Source organism: Rhinatrema bivittatum, chromosome 1 (assembly GCF_901001135.1).
Source record: "Rhinatrema bivittatum chromosome 1, aRhiBiv1.1, whole genome shotgun sequence".
Classification (NCBI taxonomy): Eukaryota; Metazoa; Chordata; class Amphibia; order Gymnophiona; family Rhinatrematidae; genus Rhinatrema; species Rhinatrema bivittatum.
This window is the reverse complement of record NC_042615.1, coordinates 740,501,723-740,522,991: the sequence shown is the minus strand read 5'-3', so window position 1 is coordinate 740,522,991 and position 21,269 is coordinate 740,501,723. Positions and strand designations below refer to the sequence as shown.

The following is a 21,269-nucleotide window of genomic DNA, read 5'->3' as shown; positions in this document are numbered from 1 at the left end:
ATGTTCTGCAGGAGCTGGGGATTAAACTGATCCAAGAGGAGTCAAACAATGAGGGGGTGGACCCGGTATTGGTTGGTCCTCTAGGGTCCTCCTACGGCTTTTCTGCTCCTGAAGAAGGTCAGGAAACTAGTAAGCTGGGAGTGGGATCTCCTGAAGGCGAGCTTGAAGGTGGCCAGGGCTATGGCAAAGTTGTACCATCTGACTGAGGAAGTGCTTCGGCTGTTGGAGTTGCCCTAGTTGGATGCTTTAGTGTTGGCAGTCACCAAGAAGACAACAATCCCGGTGGTGGGGTCGGTGGCCTTAAAGGACATGTAGGATCATAAGCTGGAGATTCATCTGAAGTGGATGTTCAAGGTCTTGGCTTTGTCTGCGAGCTGTGATCTGTAGTAGCCTCATGCAATGAGTGTGTTTGTGCTGGGTCCAGAAGGCTCTGGAGAAGTCTTCAGCCACGACTGGGGCTAATAGCCAGGTAGCCCAGGTGGAGGCCGGAATTGTGTATGTGGCGGATGCTCTTTACAACTTAATCCAGACTTCGGCCAGGAGTATGGTCACAGCAGTCTCAGCTCGACACTTGTTATGGCTGTGAAATTGGTTGGCTGACATGTGGTCCAAATCTCAACTCTGTAATCACCCCTTCAAGGGGAAATTGCTGTTTGGGGAGCAAACAGGTGCTAGGAGAATTAGTGGGCCATAAGCTGCTGGAGGACAGGAAGTCAGTTTGGAAAACCTTTCCACCTCGTTCCCGGTTTTCAGGAAGGTTGCTGTTTTCATTCCTGAATCGTTCTGCACTGGTTGGGGGGCAGAGGCAGGGTTCTGGACGGCAACAGTCCTTTCAAGGTGCCCGTAGAAATCCCAGAGAGGGCTCTGGACAGGGGGCTGGAGTGCTAAGACCTCTCAATGAGGCCTGCAGGTCTGCTTTCTCGATGTAGTGGTGGGGGGGCTGTCTATTGCTTTTCTATGAGGCGTGGACCAGAATTACCTCGGATCAATGGGTACTAGAGGTAATAAAAGACAGGTACGCGTTTGAATTTTCTCAATCCATCGGGGATGTGTTCGTGATCTCTCACTGCAAGTCGAGAAGAAAGCAGCAAGCGATTTGAGCTACTTTGGGGCAACTCAGGGCCTTGGCGCGATAGTCTCGGTGCTAGCGGTAGAGCAAGGCCACGGATGATACTCAGTTTATTTCGTCATACCAAAAAAAAGAGGGGTCCTTTTGTCCCAGTCTCGATTTGCAGAAGGTGAATGTATGGCTGCAGGTTCCCCGTTTTCGGATGGAAACATTGCAGATGGTTATAGTGATGGTTTGTCGAGGAGAATTTCTAGCATCTCTAGACTTAAGAACATAAGAAATTGCCATGCTGGGTCAGACCAAGGATCCATCAAGCCCAGCATCCTGTTTCCAACACAGGCCAACCAGGCCACAAGAACCTGGCAATTACCCAAACAGTAAGAAGATCCCATGCTACTGATGCAATTAATAGCAGTGGCTATTCCCTAAGTCAACTTGATTAATAGCAGTTAATGGACTTCTCCTCCAAGAACTTATCCAAACCTTTTTTGAACCCAGCTACACTAGTTGCACTAACCACATCCTCTGGCAACAAATTCCAGAGCTTTATTGTGCGTTGCGTGAAAAAGAATTTTCTCCAATTAGTCTTAAATGTGCTACTTGCTAACTTCATGGAATGCCTCTTAGTTCTTCTATTATTCAAAAGTGTAAACAACCGAATCACATCTACACGTTCAAGACCTCTAACATATCCCCCCTCAGCCGCCGTCTCTTCTCCAAGCTGAACAGCCCTAACATCTTCAGCCTTTCCTCATAGGGGAGCTGTTCCATCCCCTTTATCATTTTGGTTGCCCTTCTCCATCGCAACTATATCTTTTTTGAGATGTGGCGACCAGAATTGTACACAGTATTCAAGGTGCGGTCTCACCATGGAGCGATATAGAGGCATTATGACACTTTCTGTTTTATTAACCATTCCCTTCCTAATAATTCCTAACATTCTGTTTGCTTTTTTGACTGCTGCAGCACACTGAGCCGACAATTTTAAAGTATTATCCACTATGATGCCTAGATCTTTTTCCTGGGTGGTAGCTCCTAATATGGAACCTAACATCGTGTAACTACAGCAAGGTTATTTTTCCCTATGTGCAACACCTTGCACTTGTCCACATTAAATTTCATCTGCCATTTGGATTTCCAGTCTTGCGAGGTCCTCCTGTAATGTATCACAGTCTGCTTGTAATTTAACTATTCTGAATAATTTTGTATCATCCGCAAATTTGATAACCTCACTCGTCATATTTCTTTCCAGATCATTTATATATATATTGAAAAGCACCGGTCCAAGTACAGATCCCTGAGGCACTCCACTGTTTACCCTTTTCCACTGAGAAAATTGACCATTTAATCCTACTCTCTGTTTCCTGACTTAACCATTTTGTAATCCATGAAAGGACATCGCCTCCTATCCCATGACTTTTTCGTTTTTCGTAGAAGCCTCTCTTGAGGGACTTTGTCAAACGCCTTCTGAAAATCCAAATACACTACATCTACCGATTCACCTTTATCCATATGTTTATTAACCCTTTCAAAAATGTTGCGACCATAGCTGCCCGACGTCTCCACTCTGCCCACTTTACCTTGTTGGCGACCCCTCTTCGCTTGTTGGATGTTTGGCTACCGCGGCGTCATCTTGCCGACCTCCTCCGGCGTCCCCGGACCGGCTAGACGCTGCACTCCGCCATGTTTCCCAGACGCCTAAGGGTGCGCGCGTGGCGCGGCCCCGACTCAAGTACCAGCAGTGGTGCGAACCTCAGGGGTGTCCCCCTGAGATGACGTCATCATCATCGGATATTTAAAAGGTCTCTGAAATTGTTAACTAATCGAGTTAGCAAGGGTTCGCTTCCTCCAGGTATTGTTGTGGATGGGATTCGCTCTCTGCATACCTTGCTACTCTGCCTCCTCAGACTTTGCCAGGGGTACCTGCTCCTCGGGGGCCTCGCTTTCTCTTTTGCCTTTCAGGTCACAGTCTGGAACCGGTACTCGCCTCCTCGAGGGCCCATGTTTCTCGGACTTGCTTCTGAATACCACTTCTGCCAGGAAGTCATCGCTGCCTACACACCAGTGAGTTACCATCTTTCTCTCAGAGCCTTCCCTGGAACCAGGTACTCACTCCTCGAGGGCCTAATCCATTCCAGCTTCTGGGGCTGCTTCAAGAGACTATTGTGTGAGTGTTACCATCAAGGTTCTATTCCTGAACTCTGCATACCCTGCCTACTCACTATACTTAGTTTCTCTACAGCTCTGCCATCCTGGGATCGCTGTTCTGGTATCTGAGGGACTACAGCCCAGCCGGGCGCTTCCATCTCACTACTACTCAGCTCACCTCTGGTGGTTCAACATATTGTTTAATAAAGAACTAGTGTGTATTTGTTCTCAAATTCTGAGCCTGACTGGTGGTCCCTCTCGGGATCTTCCCCCGGGGGTGTGGTCATCTGCCACTGGCCCAAGGATCCCCACAACTATCCCAAACAATAACAAAAAAAAAATGAAGCAGATTTGTTAGGCAAGACTTCCCTTGGGTAAATCCATGTTGACTGTGTTCCATTAAACCATGTGTTTCTATATGCTCTATAACGAGTTTTGATCTTGAGAATAGTTTCCACTATTTTTCCCGGCACTGAAGTCAGGCTCACTGATCTATAGTTACCCGGATCGCCCCCAGAGCCTTTTTTAATATTGGGGTTACATTGCCACCCTCCAGTCTTCAGGTACAATGGATGATTTTAATGATAGGTTACAAATTTTAAAATAATAGATCAGAAATTTCATTTTTGAGTTCCTTCAGTACCCTAAGATGCATACCATCTGGTCCAGGTGATTTGCTACTCTTTAGTTTGTCAATCTGGCCTACTACATCTTCCAGTTCACAGTGATTTCATTCAGTTCATCTAACTCATCACCCCTGAAAACCATCTCCGGTTGGATATTCCACAGGTGTTGGCCTTTCTGCAGCACGGCCTTTCCAAGAGTTTGGCTTACAATTCTCTGCGGGTTCAGGTGGCAGCCTCGGGGTTGTCTCAGAGGCAAGCTTCAAGGAATGTCATTGGCCTCGCATCCAGATGTGTTGAGGTTCCTCCAAGGAGGTTAAGCATTGCGTTCACAGGCGCGTACATTGTGTCCGGCGTGGAGTTTGAACTTAGTATTGCAGGTTTCTTTGTGGTTCTCCATTTGAGCCATTGAGGAAGGCCTCATTGAAGGACCTCACTTTGAAAGTAGTTTTTCTGGTGGCGATTTGTTCAGCTCGAAGAATTTCGGAGCTGCAGGCTTTATCCTGTAGGGAGCCTTTTCTGAGAATCTCAAATGAGGGAATGTCATTGCATACTGTACCCTCATTCCTATCTAAGGTGGTTTTGCCTTCCATCTGAATCACAAGGTAGGGTTGCCTGCTTTCATTGAATTGGTCGGATGAATTGTCTGAGTCCAGGGAGCTCCATCCTTTGGATGTTCGGGTGCTGTTGTGTTATTTAAAAGTCACTAACAGTTTTCAGTGGTTGGATCATTTGTTCATGATATTTAGAGGTGCAAGAAAGGGTTGTATGGCTTCCAAGGGCACGATAGTGCATTGGCTGAAGGAAGCGATTGTCTCGGCCTGCATTTGCAAACTAAGGAGGATTCTGGATGGATTGCCTGCGCACTCTACTAAGGTGCAGGCGGCTTCTTGGGCTGAGTGTCAGTTGGTTTCACCACAGAAGATTTGTTGAGCGGCAACCTGGTCATCTTTACACACTTTTCTCGCCATTACTGGTTGAATGTTCAGCTCCAGGTGAAGCGTCCTTTGGTGAGAGTGTTGCGTGGGGGTCTTTTGCAGACCCGCCCAGTGTAGGGTTGTTTTTGGTACGTCTCAATAGTCTGGACTGTGGTACGAACAGAAAAGGAAAATTGGTTCTTACCTGCTCATTTTTCATTCCTGAAGTACCCCAGTACAGTCCAGAGACCCATCTCTGTGTATTTTTGCTCAAGACCATTGCAGCGAGTCCATCTTATGTCACACTTTCTGGGAAGAACTGTCAGGTTGTTCATATTCAGAGCCTTCAGAAGATGGCCTGATTGTTTTTGTTCTCTCCTGGGCTGCTAATGGTTATGCTGTGTTCAGGGGTTTCCGTATTGTTTTGAATGTGTTTTCCCCTTATGTACACAATAGTTGGGGGTAATTGATCTCTAATCTGGCTTGGATGCAGATCAATACTGAGGGAATGCAGTTGACACTCTAGGTTATGTAGCAGTGTCTCAAACTCTTTGGTTCTCTGCTCCATCTGCTGGTAGAGATGCAAAACCCACTTGTCTGGACTGATCTGTGGTACTTCATGAATGAAAATTAGCAGCTAAGAACCAATTTTCCTTTCCTGTGCTCCAGTAGCAAAGAAAGTTGACATCAAGTACAGGGTTCAAAAATCCCCAGGCTTTATAATAGTACAATTATACCATCAATCAGTCATGGTAGAATCAGATCATAAAAAAATGAAGAAAATAATATATTCAAATATGCTAAGAACATAAGAAATTGCTTTGCTGGGTCAGACCAAACACTAAATATACTTGCTTCACATCCGTACATTCAACATATCTCTTGTGTCTCCCGACTTCCGCAGCATAATAATCAGCTGATCCTCCATTTTGTTGCTTTACTAGGCGGTTTTTAAACCGCCTAGTAAACTGTTCCGATTGGTTGGGACATTATTCTTGAGCGGATTTAAAAACCGCCTAGTAAAGCAACAAAATGGAGGATCAGCTGATTATTATGCTGCGGAAGTCGGGAGACACAAGAGATATGTTGAATGTACGGATGTGAAGCAAGTATATTTAGTGTTTGGTCTTAATACGTGGTATTAATACAACATTATGTTTCAGACAAATTTACAACGCCCCTGAAGAAGCGAAAAAGAAACACGAGCCGTGTTGGGCACAGTTTTTCATCACTCCGGTGTTCTGGCATAGAGTTCATGACACTCAGCAGTTGACTGAGGCAATTAATTATCACTAAAGATAGTACTTTCTACAGGTTTTTAATATTTTTCTAAAAAGAATTTAACAAAAAATATAAAAGAAGAAAAATGAAAATAATTTAAATGAAAGTAGGCTTACAACCATGGACCGATGATTAAAAACCACAATACACATGAATATTTCAATATATGTGGTAGATTTAACACTGAGAGCATTGATGTCCAAAGCTCTTTAAAAAGTGTATGAGGTCGGGTTGTCAGCCAGATAAAAGCAATACTTTTTTGATCCTCACATAATTCACCAGTGTTTTTTTGGGTCTTATTTTGTACCCCCGTCATACTTCAGGTTAATACTCGATGTTAAAGTTCCTATTATTTTTTCTCGCTCCTAGTTTTACGCCTCCCTGTTTTATTGTAACTGTAACTTTATTATTGTTTTAGCACCGTTCACTGTTTTCCGTTTATCACCCCACTGTTTATTGTAAACCGGCATGATGTGATACCCTCACGAATGCCGGTAATAGAAAAAACTAAATAAATAAATAAAATAATAAATAAATATAAACTCAGCCCATTTGCATTGTAAGTACTTCGGGAAGTCAGGGTTGGGGGCTAACATAACAGGTATTCTCCATTGTCCTTTGGTTGTGGGTCCCTAATATCAAGATCCCAATCACTGGCAGTGATCTGAAATAATTAAATCCCCAATAGTGACCTTAGAAAATTTATGAAATAGGGATTCAGATATCAATAAATAGTCGATCCTGACCTAGTAGAGTGTGCTCGAGCAACATGGGTGAAATCACTTTCCCTGGGGGGAGCACTCTCCATAGATCGAGCATGTGGAGGTTATTGCATAAAAAGCATGGTCCCTTATGTCTCCCCCTAATATGATGGGGTAGTCTCCTAATTGTGAGATTTGCGAAAATATACTAGAAAAAAAATGAGTAATCATAGCTGTTAGGAGCATACACTGATGCTAAGATGACTGTTTATGCCCATCATCTTCCCCAAAAGAATACATATCTACCTCGAGGATCACATATCAATTTATTTAACTGAAAAGAGATCGCCTTATGTATAAGTATGGTGACTCCACAGCTTTTAGAAGATTCATAGGCAGCATATACTTGGGAGACTCATTATTTTTTTAAGTTTGATAGTCTCCGCCTCGATTAGATGGGTTTCCTGAAGGAAAGCCAGCTTGCCATATAATGTAAGCCTGGAGAGAATTTTTCTCCCTTTTGACCGGAGTTCCCAGACCAGCTACATTCCAAGTGATCACCTCAAAAGCCATGATGGTAATTAGCATTGGGATTAAGTTCCAGATACTTTCCTTCCCCCTCCAGTAGAGGCCGCATGAGCACGTAATGAACCCCTTATGAAATAAACGCTGTTGAATGATAATCATGTTCCCAGGAAAATTAACACTTGCCATTAAAACCCAAGCATATGAACAGTTTTCTCTCCCAGTTTATTCAAACCCCAGCCTCTCTTAATACCCTCCTCATTCAAGGAGATTTCCAAACAGTCCCAAAAAAGGGGACCAGGAGTCATCGATGATTAGATATGCTCACTGCCACACCGATAACAGGATAAGAACGAACGTATATTAAATCCGGAACATGGTCTCTACCTATACAGAAAAAAAAAGCTGCACATTTAAGTAGAACACTGTCCTTCTTCACATGTGCAGGCTCGCAGTGCATCTTGCATTGCCCCTGATCATGTCGCAGTCAACCATGTTGGAGTTTCTTCCGAGGATATAGAATTAGTAAATTCCGTTGCTGATCCCGGGTGTCAAACAAGTGGACATTTCCACTATGCCAAACTTTCAGCCTCACTGGATATATTAAAGAGAATCAATTTTCTTATTAAATAAAGTTGTGCAGACATTTGACAATTCCAGCCGCTGAGTAGATACTCTCGTTGAAAAGTCCTGGAATAGCAAGACCTTCTTGTTCTCATATTGAAAGTCACAAGCTTTACAATAATGCTAGAGAATGAATGCTTTGTGGGTATAGTTTAAAAGTCTAGCGAGTACCACTTGTGGCCTTCTTGTGGATTCTGAGGTATCTTTTTTCCCAATTCGATGTGCTCTTACAAACACGGTCCCTAGAGTTTCCGATAAATTTGCCATTGTCTAAGTAAGCCATGTCTCAAGAGTGCGTGGTAGTTCCACCTCCGAACAGATTCTGGTATTCCGACGAATCTGAGGTTGTTCCTTCTTGAACAGTTCTCTAAGTCGTCAATATCGCTCCATGGTGAGACTGCACCTTGAATTCTGAGTACAATTCTGGTCGCCCCATCTCAAAAAAGATATAGTTGTGATGGAGAAGGTACAGAGAAGGGCAACCAAAATGATAAAGGGGATGGAACAGCTCCCCTATGAGGAAAGGCTGAAGAGGTTAGTGCTGTTCAGCTTGGAGAAGAGACGGCTGAGGGGGGATATGATAGAGGTCTTTAAGATAATGAGAGGTCTTAAACGAGTAGATGTGAATCGGTTATTTACACTTTCGGATAATAGAAGGACTAGGGGGCACTCCATGAAGTTAGCAAGTAGCACAAAAGACTAATCAGAGAAAATTATTTTTCACTCAAGTCCTGGATGTGGTTAGGGCAGTTAGTGTAGCTGGGTTTAAAAAAGGTTTGGATAAGTTCTTGGAGGAGACGTCCATTAACTGCTATTAATCAAGTTGACTTAGGGAATGGCCTCTGTTATTTCTGGCATCAGTAGCTGTCTACCTTGGTGCCTGCTACCAATACTTCTACCTGCTGAGAATTCTACACTACAGCTACAAGAGTGTGAGTAATACTAACATCTATCAGTCTGTCTCACCTACAGCTCCTCATCGAATACCTGCATTGGAGCTCCCTACACCACCATTGTGGGATGGGTCTCCGCTGAGGACCCACGACTGCTGCTGCAGACTCTACTTACTACTGCCACCTCTGGTCATCTCTACAAGCTGTACAATAAACTATATCTCTGTGTTTGTGCATCTGCGTCTAGCCTGGTACTGCAGCTCCCCCGGGGGCTCCTCCCCGGGGGTGTTACAATCACTGCAGCACCTAAGAATCCACCAAACACCTCATAACCGTAACAGTTGCTTTGCATGCAAATGCTTTATGCATGCAAAGCATCTCATTACTGGGCAGTTTCATATTAATGAAATAATTTGCAGCCCTGAAAAATAACAAGAAGTGTTTTCATTAAAGTAAGCCACAATTAAGATTCGTAGTTAACTTTCCTTAGGAACATTGGAATTTCTCCCCTCCAAAGTATGCCCCCGCCCCCCCGGGGTGTTATGAGACACCCTCTTATCACATCCTCTGCCACCTCAGTGCTAGAATTAATTTAAAAAAAATAGACGCATGACACAGGCTCCTCACCTCCCTTCTCAACCTTATCCCCTTTGTAAACATTTCCTCCCCCACCTCCGAACCCTCATCCCATCACATAATAGGGTTATTACTGAAAACTAGTCGTCTGGTACTATTTTGTCAGAGATTGCACAGGGCCTAGGTGGAGCTTTGGGCCCCACCAGGGTTTCAAAGGTATGACCTGGAGAGGGGAGTGGGGACAACCTCAGGCCACTGTGCATTTAAACAAGATGAAATGCTTCCATCGTGCACAATTTATAGGAACTACTATCCTGTGGTATTTTTCCTGGTATTTACCATGGGGGAAAATACTCCTGGGTTTCCTGAACTGTGATACTGAGTACCACAGCTTATTAAACCCCCGTGGTATTTTCCTCCTTCAAGGAAAATACTGCAGCTTTGTAAATGACCCCCTTAAGTTTGTACCTAAAGCAGGGACTTGCCCAAGGTCACAAGGAGTTCTCCTTCTCACTCCATGATGACCTTTTCTGGTGGCCTAGGGCAGTGTAGTTACTGGACAAAACAGCGCCCCGAACAAGGGGTTGCTTTCAAAACCCCTCCCTTTTGGGCTCAAGTGTTAGCAGACTCACAAACTAACTCAAAAGGATGGCATAGTATCCCCTTCCCCTCTTCCAGTTTGGAAGACATGGCAGTCTTCTTGCCCATCCTTTTTGATGATTCTGGTGTAGGACCCCCCCACTGCATAATCATCACCAAACAAATACCTCCTGGCACTACCCACTTCTAACTCCCCAAAAACAATCCCTTAGTATTCACTGTTATTTGATGCTAGGCCAGTAGGCAGGAAGGAGAGTAAGTCTTTCCTTACACACATGTGCCAAATTCAAAATGGTGCCATGACCTGCCACTGCAGTATGTCCTGTATATGTGCATGCAGGGTATATTTCAGCTACGGTTCAACTGGTGCCATTTTCAATTCAGCATAGCCTATGTCTGTGGGCTTCCAGTTCAATCAAAATCAGAGCTGGATATGGCAGCATGAACCTTCAGTTGTAATTACCTGGGAATTTTCGCCAATTTTATAACATCTCCCAACTCACTTAACCTAGTCATTGCAGTGACAATCCTTGGCCATGCATAAGGGCTCCTTCCAGAACACTGTAATTATAGGCTTTTAGTCTCTTTACTATTTGTCAACATTGTGCAATGATTGGGCCTTTCTCTCCCAGGGACAGTGAATGCAGCATTCCCAGCTTATCCCAGAACTCAAACCCAGTCTACACGGCACTGCTGCTGAACCACCAGACAGACCCTTAAATTCAATTTTATTGTGTATTACAAGCCTCATAGAATGAATATAAGTGTGGACATTCTTTTCCTGTTTATTCACGGAAGATGAGGCAGAAGAATATAAAGCTCACACAAAGACTTTTAGGAATAGACAGCTGGCAAGTAAAGAATTACTGTTGCCCAGGGAAGATGGAGGTAAATAAGGCGAGCCGTGAATCAACCCAACCCCCATTCCATATACTCCTCCCACTGCCCCCAAATGTGTCTATTCACCGAGCTTGCCACCAGTGACTCAGGCTTCCAAAACATGGGGGTGACCACAGAAGTAGCACTGTCCAGGGTGGATAAGTACTGCATTGAGAAGAGGGGAAGACATATTGCATGGCAATATTTATTTATTTATTTTATTATTTAAAAATGTTTATATACCACTTTTACAAACAAAGTTTAGTCAAAAACGGTGTACAAATATATCAGTCAAAAAACTCAAAATATAAAGTAAAACTCAATTAAAAATTACAAAAAATATCTAACTAGATAAACGAAGCTTGACCGACGTGCCGCAAATGCGCAGTAGAGAGCAGCTCTACCACGCATGCGAGCATGTCGGTCACAGTGGCGCTGTGGCAGCGGCGGCCCGAAGACCAGGAGCGGCAGGAGTGGCGGCCCGAAGACCAGGAGCGGCAGGAGCGGCGGCGGCGGCCCGAAGAGCAGGAGTGGCGGCCGAAGAGCGGCGGCGGCCCGAAGAGCGGGCGGCGGCCCAAAGAGCAGGAGCGCGGCCGAAGAACGGCGGCGGCCGAAGAGCGGCTGCAGCCCGAAGGAGCAGGAGCGGCGGCCGAAGAGCGGCGGCGGCCCCGAAGAGTAGGAGCGGCGGCCGAAGAGCGGCGGCGGCCCGAATAGCAGGAGTGGCGGCCCGAAGAGCAGGAGCGGCGGCCCGAAGAGCAGGAGCGGCGGCCGAAGACCAGGAGCGGCAGGAGCGGCGGCCCGAAGAGTAGGAGCGGCGGCCGAAGAGCAGGAGCGGCGGCCCGAAGAGCAGGAGCGGCGGCCGAAGACCAGGAGCGGCAGGAGCGGCGGCGGCGGCCTGAAGAGCAGGAGCGGCGGCCGAAGAGCGGCGGCGGCCGAAGAGCGGCGGCGGCCCGAAGAGCAGGAGCGGCGGCGAAAGAGCGGCGGCGGCCCGAAGAGTAGGAGCGGCGGCCGAAGAGTTGGAGCGGCGGCGGCCCGAAGAGCAGGAACGGCGGCCCGAAGAACAGGAGCGGCGGCCGAAGAGTTGGAGCGGCGGCGCCCGAAGAACAGGAGCGGGCGGCCGAAGAGCGGCGCCGGCCGAAGAGCAGGATCGGCGGCTGAAGAGCGGCGGCGGCCCGAAGAGCAGGAGCGGCGGCCGAAGAGCGGCGGCGGCCCGAAGAGTAGGAGCGGTGGCGGCATGCGCGCAAGGGAGGGAGGGACGGAAGGAACACCCCGGAGATCTACTGAGGGGAGGAGAGAGGAGTGACTGAGGGGAGGAGTGACTGAGGGGAGGAGGGAGGAGTGACTGGAGGGAGGGGGGAGAGAGGAGTGACAGGGGAGAGGGGAGAGGAGTGACTGAGGAGGAGGGAGGGAGGGAGGAGTGACTGAAGGGAGGGGAGAGGAGTGACGGGGGAGAGAGGAGTGACTGAGGGGAGGAGGGAGGAGGGAGAGGGGAGGGAGGAGTGACTGGGGGAGGGGGGAGAGAGGAGTGACTGAGGGGGGGAGAGAGAGGAGTGACTGAGGGGAGAGAGGAGAGAGTGGGGGGAGGTGGGAGGGAGAATGAGGGGGAAGGAAATGAACAAAAAAAATGTTAATGTAGCCCGTTTTAACGGGCTTAACGGCTTGTAATAATATACATAAACAAACTTAAAACAAAACAATAATTATTAAAAAATGAATAATAATACTAATCGGGTGCCATATGATTAATGTATGAAGAGTAACTGATTGATTATTTAGTGAGTGTAATTTTGAATGCAATTTGAAAGAAGTGTGTTTTTAAAGATTTTTAAAATTGTTTTGAGTTTGATATGGATCTTAATGAGTCTGGTAATGCGTTCCAAAGAGTTGGAACCTGCTATCGAAAAGGCTCTTTTCCTAGTAATGTCAAGGCGTGCCTGTCGAGGTGATGGTACGTCTAGAAGGTTCTATTCATTGATCTTAAATGTCTGGACGGTTTATATATTTGAAGGAGGAACACAAGGTAGTAGATTAGAATTATGAATAAGGAAATGTATAATGGTTAAGATTTTGAACTGTATTCTGTATTTGAAAGGTAGCCAGCGTAAAGACTGAAGATTTGGGGTAATATGATTTCTAATTGGGGAACCTGATAGGATATGTGCAGCTGCGTTTTGAACTAATTGAAGTGGTTGAAGTGTATTATCTGGAAGACCTATATAAAGAGAATTACAGTAATCAAGCCCAGAAAAAATAAGTGATTGTAGAATAGTCCGAAAGTCATGGAAAAAAAGCAAAGGGTAAGAGACGTCATGCAGTGGATCTTAACCTAATCCTCAAAACCCACCCAGACAGTCTGGTTTTCAGGATATTCACAATGAATATGCACGAGATAAAATTGCATATGTGGAGTCGCTGTATACAAATATGTCTTGCATATTTATATGCTGAAAACCAGGCTGTCTGGTCTCAAGGTCCAGGTAAAAAAACCACTGCCTTAAAAACATTCAGATTTTCAAATTAAATTGTAAGATGTGTAGTGCCATTATAGCAATGATTTTTCCCATAGCCTCAAACCTTGAAACCCATATTAATCCTTGAATTAGCTTCTTGTATCTTTCCACTATATGTGATGATGTGACTGTACTCTGAATGTCCATAAATAAATAACAAAGAAAAATATTCAGATTCACACTGCTCACTCATGGGCTCACAGCATTTGACGGTTAGAACTGTTCTCATGCCTTCACTGACTACACGTTTGCCAGCTCATTCACCCAGCGCCGCCAGCTCTGCTGACATCACCTTCTTCGCGCGGCATACCACTGCCCTCGACCACTTGGCTTGTTGCCTGCTTCTGACCTCAGCCTGACCCCCGGCTCTACTCTTCTGCCTGTGCCTCAGAGACTGCCACCTAAGACCTGCCGGCCCCCAGAGCACAAAGGCTCAACCCAAGGGGAAAGTGTTTGGTACAGGCAGAGCTCCAGTTCAGTCTCTGCACAGTCTGCTCTGCCAGTTGGCAGTGAGCGCCTATAGGTAGTGCCAAACTCACCCCAACACAAGGGTCCACAATCCTAACACAGTGGAGCAGTCCACATCAGATCTAGTGCTAACCATCTATATCTTTTTAAGTGATAGCAGTGTGTACATATAGGGGTAGATTTTAAAAGGTTGTGTGTGGACGTATATGTGCGCGCACTACCTGGCGCGCGCACACATGTACACCCGATTTTATAACTTGGCGCACGCAAGTTATAAAATCGGGTCGGCGCGCAAGGGGGTGCACAATTTTGCACCTTGCGCGTGCCGAGCTGCACAGCCTTCCCCCGTTCCTTCCCCCTAACCTGACCTTTCCGCTCCCAGCCCTACTCTAACCGCCCCCCCAAATTTTTGTTTTACCTTTTGCACCTGCCTCTGGGCAGGGGCAAGTTGTGCATGCTGCCCGACTGCCAGCATGCGATCCCCAGCACAGCGGCAAATATGGTTGCTGTTCCGAGAGCCTGACCCCGCCCCCGGACCGCCCAAGCCCTGCCCCTCCCCACCCCTTATGCAAGCCCCGGGACTTTACGCACACCACCGGGCCTTTTTAAAATAGGCCTGGTGCGTGTAACCTTTTTAAAATGGAATTTAGTTATTTAATACCTATTAATAATGTCAATGTAAAGCCTGTTGCTAAGTTATTGTTTAATGTAACCGCGGTGATGTATTTCTTTACGTACTGCGGTATATAAAAACACTTAAATAAATAAATAAATAAATAAAATACAAGCCCATAGTTCATGTATTTTTATATTATAACAAGTTTGCTTTGATACTTTGAAAGACCAGACATGCAATACTACTTGTTATATAATATTGAAAGGTGTTTTCTTTCTGTATTTGTAGGAGTATAAGAATCAGATAAACAAATTTATGACTGAAATGAAAGCTAAAGAAGACTACTATCAAATGGAGCACAGAAAAGTGCATTGTGACATGAGCAGAAGACGTGAGTTTTTATGTCACTCAGCTGTCTAACTTCATTTTACTGAGTTGAAATCTGATGTATCAAAAACAAAATTGATAAGATATTAGAATAAATGCTAACTGAGAAAATTAAAATGTTTAGATGCTAAATATTGCTGATCATTAGCGTACAATATAACCATAATAGTTTTTATTTTCTTGTGACTGGATGTAGTATTCTCTTGAGCCTTAGTTCTTCTTCAATATCTTAAAATAGCAGTAATTAAGTGAATTGAAACAGGCACATTGCTTTGAACTATAACGGTCAAATATATTGATATACAAGACATAATCAAAAAGCACAATTCTGCTGTGGCACTTCATTTTATGCATATGCTTGACTGTTCTCTATAGTGGACAAAATCCACTAAATGGAGTTCTTAGTGAGGGATATAAGTCCTCTGATTTATCAAGCTGCTATAAACCATGTTCCTGCCCCCACAAGCTTATATATTGGAGCCTTACAATGTGGACCGAGCTGCATCTGGATCTGAGTAATGTGTTTTAGACCTGTCAAAAAGGGGATTTCAAACCTGCAAGACTGCAAGCCGCCACATCCAAGGTGAAGGAATATAAAAATACGTCAAAAACTCCTGTGAGCTCTCTTGTGAATGACAAATGCTCTGCAAGAAACAGCAACCAGTGTTGCTAGTTAACTAGTTAACCAGTGTAACTAGTTAACCAGTGTTAACAAGTTGGGAAAAGGACTGTACTGTTTAGCCTGCTCAGAGAACAGCACTACATAGCAGAAGAGGAAGCCAAATGAATGCTGGGAGACCATTTAAGATAAAAGGCACAAATTGAATAGCTCTGTGTGTGAGGGGCGGGGACAGCCAGGAGTTGGAGCCAGGAGCAGGAAGAGAGGAGTGTATCTGGCAGCTCTGCAATCAGCTCTTTTCCGAAAAGCTAATCACCAAGAGGGAGAGACAGAAGTCTATGCTCTAAGGAAATAGAGAGACAGACAGCTGTTCGTGCTTCATAGCCTAGCTACATATAAAATCCCAACAAGGGGCAGAGCAAGGAGCTGAGAGACTGAGATATCCAGAGCCAGGAGCACATAGCTGGATTACTCCTCCTTTGCACAGAGATATCGTAGCAGAGGAGGGAGAAGGTTTATTTCCTTGCCTTTTGTCAAAAATTCAGTATCTCATCTTAACAGTTTCAGTCTTTCAGCCAAGTCAAGCATACACCCTTGCCACAGCCACATGAGATAGGACAGGGAAAGAGAAGCCAATGGACCATGGTCTTTCTGTAAGAGACTGTAACCAGGCCTGCTTTCTGTTAGTATTATTTATTTATTTAACAATTTTAATATAACCGACATTCGTAGAGCACAATCACGCCGGTTTACAATTAACTAAAAGAGAGGAAAGTTACATTGAACAAGGAGAGGGAGCAGGCAAGAAAAGGGAGGAAGAGTGGGCAGGGGGGGCGAGTACCAAGTTAAAGCATTTGGGGGAAGCTCCCCAGGAAAGAGAGAGAGACCTTCACACACTGCAGTACTCATCTGTTTGGTTTGTCCTCTAGCCAGCTCCATCATCAAGAAGGACATTTTTTTTCTTGTCACACATTTTTGTGTTGGGGATAAGGGTGCACCCTTTACAAACTGGTGACATTGGGGTGGATCTGTCCCTTCCTCCCCCTTTTTGAGTAATCAGGAGTAAGATAATTTCTGAAAATTTGTCTACTTCACTCCTCTCAACTTTTCTCTATTAGCATTCCTTTTTTTTTTTTTTTATTATTATCCAGATGAGTATGTTGGTTGCCCTGGCTAACTGTGTTGTTTTTGCATTGCGTGATTTAAAATAAGAAAACAGCAAGTTTTGTTATACTTCACTACCAGTACTTTTCCATGTAATGTTCTGATTAGATTTACTGTCTACTTACATAATACTAGTAAAAAGGTTTAATTACTGTTTTTCCCGTCGATAGCAGGCTGAATTAGCCATGCTGTCATGGGATCTGTCCATCAGGTCCGGGAGGCGGAGCTTGATAAAGCAGAGGTTAATTTTTGTATCCTCTGCGCCTGCGTGTGTGTGTTCCCGCGACAGGCAGAGTACCTTCCTCAGTCTGTTTTTTCCGCGCGCAGGAGCGCACGCGGAGCCGAATTGTTCCTCAGTAAAATGTCCAAATCAGGTTTTAACGCTGCCGCTGCAAACCGGGTGAGGTCGGTAACAGACGGGCATGACCGGTGTACCGGTGCCTGGGCAGCGGGCACGCCGTGTCAAACCTGCGAATTTGTGCAAAGATGTCCCCCAGGGCGAAGCGCCAGAGGGCCTACAGGCTCAAAGAACTTTCTCAGCACCCCGGAGGCGTCAGAGGCCCACTCTTCACCGGGCCCGGTGAAGAAAATACAGTATTCGGCACCTAAGGCCTCTATCCGATAGTCAGGTAACAAGGGAGCAGGGCCCTGCGACCCTTCCTGTCCGGAAAATGGCTTCTCATTCGACGTCCAGTATAGACTCGAGACGTAGCCGTTCGCCTCATAGGCAACCCAAAACATCCCCGCCATTGACGCCGAGTCTCAGCCCCTCGCCGCGTCATGAGCCGCAGAACGGCGGCCATAAGGATTTGAAGGCCAAAGATGCGGCACCGTCCGCTAGACGCCGCACAAACGCTGCCGGCTGCTGCAAAGATTGGCGCCCTCTGCAAACGGAGAGCACGGCGCGCACTTAAGAACGGCGCCAAGAAGCCCTATGGCGCCGCAGGCCCATAAGGAGCGGAAGTCCCATATGGCGCCAAAAACACCATATGGTGCGGGGACAGTACGACGCCGAAACACCGTACGGCGCCGGAAAGGCAGTGCGGCGCAGAAAGAAAGTACGGCGGCCGAAGGGAGTACGGCGCGACGTCAATTACGGCGCCGAAAGGAAGTACGGCGCCAGGAACTTAGCACGGCGCCGAAAGACAAGACGGCGGTCCAAGAAGCGTGTGGTGCCGAAGGATAAGACGCCAGGAAAGCATTCGGCGCCACAACAAACAAAGCACCTACACAGGGCACCAGAAGGCCCTAAAGTACCAGACAAACAGCTGACCGCAGGCAAGGCCAAAGCGCCCGGAATGCAGCAGTCACGAGACGCCGGAACATTCAAACAGAAGGCGGGGAAATACCGGGGCCTTCCAGGACTGTGAGGGGTCCTTCGTCCAGGATACATAAAAAGGACCCCACAGGGAAGTTTGTGACTGTACCTACAAACCGAGACCCAATGCTGTACGCATTGTCGGACACAAGGAAGGAGTCTCATAAGTGAAAGAGATCACGGAACTCCTCTTCGCTTAGTTCGCATCATAAAGATCCAGTTCCTCCTCGCTCAGCTCACGAAACCCGCGTGACACGGCAGAGGACCTCGTCTCTCGTCGTAGTAAAGAAAGAAGGAGGGACTCGTACCGAGACCACAAGACAAGGCATTCAAGACATAACCCAACGAACACTCGACGTCCAGATCGTCTCGAGGGTCCCATCACCGGAGCGAGGGCTCCGCGATATATCTCACATCATCTCATGCTTCGCCGGGATCAGGGTCTGAACCGGAGCAGTCACATCATGGCTCCTAGTCCTCAGAAAGATCAAAACGGGCAGGACATGCTGAAAGTGATGCCGCCGGCGGCAAAGGATGCCTTCTGGCAGTTATCACAATCCTTATCAGGATTTTACGAGGCCATTCAAGCATCTTTACCACTGAAAAGGATAGAGGGAGCCCCAGGCAAGTTCAGACATCAGAACCGCTGGATGAGGCGGACGGACAGCTTTCTTCCCGTCCGCAGCGACTAGTCCGCTATCACCGGGCCGTTCCGTATCATGTGACCGGGACGATTCGTTTTCGGATTCCCCTACGTCATCTACGGGATTCCCCTCAGAGACCCTCAAGAAGGTCAACAAGAACCATACTCACCTCCTGAAGACCTTTCCTATCCAAGGTTTTTAGAAAGATGGGAAAGATTCTGCAATTACAAGTTCAAAAGGAGCATGATCCTAGGGCTGAAACGTTGGGGCTTCTAAAAATTTTTGACGTTCCAGGTGAACCGACCACACTTCCACCGCATGACCTTCTACATAAGTTGCTCCTGAAGTCGTGGAGACCCCTCAAGCCATGCAATCCGTATCCCGGAAGACGGATATTAAATTTCGGATTAGGAAAGAGTCCCCGTACGCTCTTCCACACACTGCCGCATGAATCAGTGGTAGTCGAGTCGGCGATGCAACGCTTTAAAGGACGAAACTCCACACATCTTATCCACCGAATAAAGATCATAGGTATTTGGACGAGGTGGGAAGAAGATATACCAAACTCGATGCTCACTACACGGATACTGCACCACCAGTTTTATATGGTGCAGTATTTATACGAGTGCGTCCAGGCCACCAAAGGCCTCCTTTCCACTGCAGGGGGGCAGACCCCGCAAACCCTGCACGATATGGAGGAATGTTCACGTCATCTACTCCGCTCAATCTACGAGGGCATGGAGACCTCCTCCAGAGCGTCCGCGACGGCCATAGCGGTTCGCAGAACGGCATGGCTTCGCTCTAGTTCCATTAGGGAAGATGTTCACAGCAAGCTTGCCAACCTGCCCTGCACGGGCGATAACCTGTTTGGGGCGCAATTGCAAGAAACGGTGGGTAAGCTCAAGGACGAAGCACTAGCCGTTCAGTCCCTGCACTCTCATACAACATACCATCCGACGAAGCGGTTTACTCCATACCCTCATAAGCCCCTACGGAAAGAGACCCTTCCGTCCATATCAAGGTTACCGCTCTCAGTCCTATCAAACATATCAACCATACCAAAGGCTGCACCCAACAGCAACAACAGTCTACTTTGCCGAGGAGGGGTAGGCCTCGAGCGCAGCGGTCAGCAGCCCAACAACAATCGACTGCCCCGAAAACCTCTCAGTCTTTTTGAACTTGCAGCCACCATCACTCCAACCCTTCCCGCCAGGAAGAATCCAGTCCCGGCTAGCAGTTTGGGATCAGATAACATCGGATCAGTGGGTGCTGGACATAGACACGGGTACCGGTTTGCAGTTTCAGTCCAGGCCGCATCTCCCACACGTCCCCCTCCGTCAGGACCTTCCGAGATCATCCACAACTCCAACAGGAGATATTACACCTCTGCCAACAGAGGGGCGATTGTCCGACTGCCCTCGCACCACCCACAATCAAGGATTTTATTCCCCATATTTTCTAATTCCCAAGAAATCGGAGGGCCTGCGACCCATTCTAGATCTCCCGGGAACTCAACAAGTGTCTGAAAAAGGAAAAATTCAAGGATGGTGTCCATGAAATCCATCCTACCCTTACTGCAACCAACGATTGGATGTGTTCCATCGACCTGAAGGACGCGTATACTCACATTCCGATCCACCCCTCTTCCTGGCAATACCTGTGCTTCCACTTACAGACAGCAGCATTACCAGTACCGGCGTACTTCCCTTCGGGTTGTCCAGCGGCGCCCAGAGTGTTTACCAAAGTGCCATGGTAGTGGTGGTGGCTCATCTCCGGGCAACGGGGATAACGATTTTTCCTTATCTGGACGACTGGCTAGTGGTAGCGTCTTCGCAGGACTATCTCCTCGATCAGCTAGACCAGATCCTTCGTTGCCTGCACCAACTCGGCCCTGGTGGTCAATTTTCAAGAAGTCTCACCTAACGCCGACGCAACGCCTACAATTCATAGGAGCGTACCTGGACACCACCCAATCCAGGGCGTTTCTACCGCAGGGACCGCCAAACACAGATGCGGTCCCTTTTAAGCGACCTCTTACCACGGCCAACCTCGTCGGCCAGCAAATCCTGGTCCTTCTCGGCCACATGGCGGCGGCAAATTTTCTAGTCCCGAACACCAAACTGCATATGCGACGACTGCAGTGGGACTCAAGAGGCAATGGAGTCAACACTCCCAGCCACTCACACAGTCGATTGCCCTCACCGCGGGAATGAGAAAGGACATAACTTGGTGGCTCCTTCCATCCACATTAGTAAAGGGAGCGTTTATTCCGACAAGCCCATGCACGACTCTGTTCTGACGACGGATGCCTCCCCGGAAAGGCTGGGGGGCACATCTCGAAGTTCACGAAACACACGGGCTCTGGTCCGTAAAAGAACAGACAATGCAAATCATCTCCTGGAACTTCGAGCGATTCGCAACGCTCTCCAAGCGTTTTTAACCCTTTCTGCAAGGGCGACGAGTCATGGTAATATACGGACAAATCAGGTGGCAATGTTTTATGTCACAACAAGCAAGGCGGATCGGGCTCTTGGCCCCTCTGCAAGGAAGCATTGCTCACCTTCCAATTTGCCTCACCAGCATTCAATACATCTCCAAGCCACCTCCTTGCCCGGGATAGCAAACACGGAGAGCGGACAGATTGAGCAGAATCTTCCACCCACACGAATGGTCCCTCAACCGGGACGTAGTACTCAGTGTCTTTGCC

At 47.0% G+C, this 21,269-nt stretch overlaps 1 protein-coding gene across 2 annotated transcripts in view; it reads left to right on the top strand.

Moving 5' to 3' along the window:
- CCDC152 (coiled-coil domain containing 152) overlaps positions 1–21,269 on the top strand; it is a 168,451-nt gene that overhangs the window by 72,609 nt on the left and 74,573 nt on the right. For both annotated transcript variants that reach the window (XR_003852776.1, XM_029578028.1), the window contains exon 5: positions 14,719–14,821. Coding sequence is in view for 1 of the 2 variants with exons in the window: in XM_029578028.1 (XP_029433888.1) it covers positions 14,719–14,821 (103 nt within the window). In the remaining variant the exon portion in view is untranslated. The remainder of the gene's footprint in view (positions 1–14,718; positions 14,822–21,269) is intronic.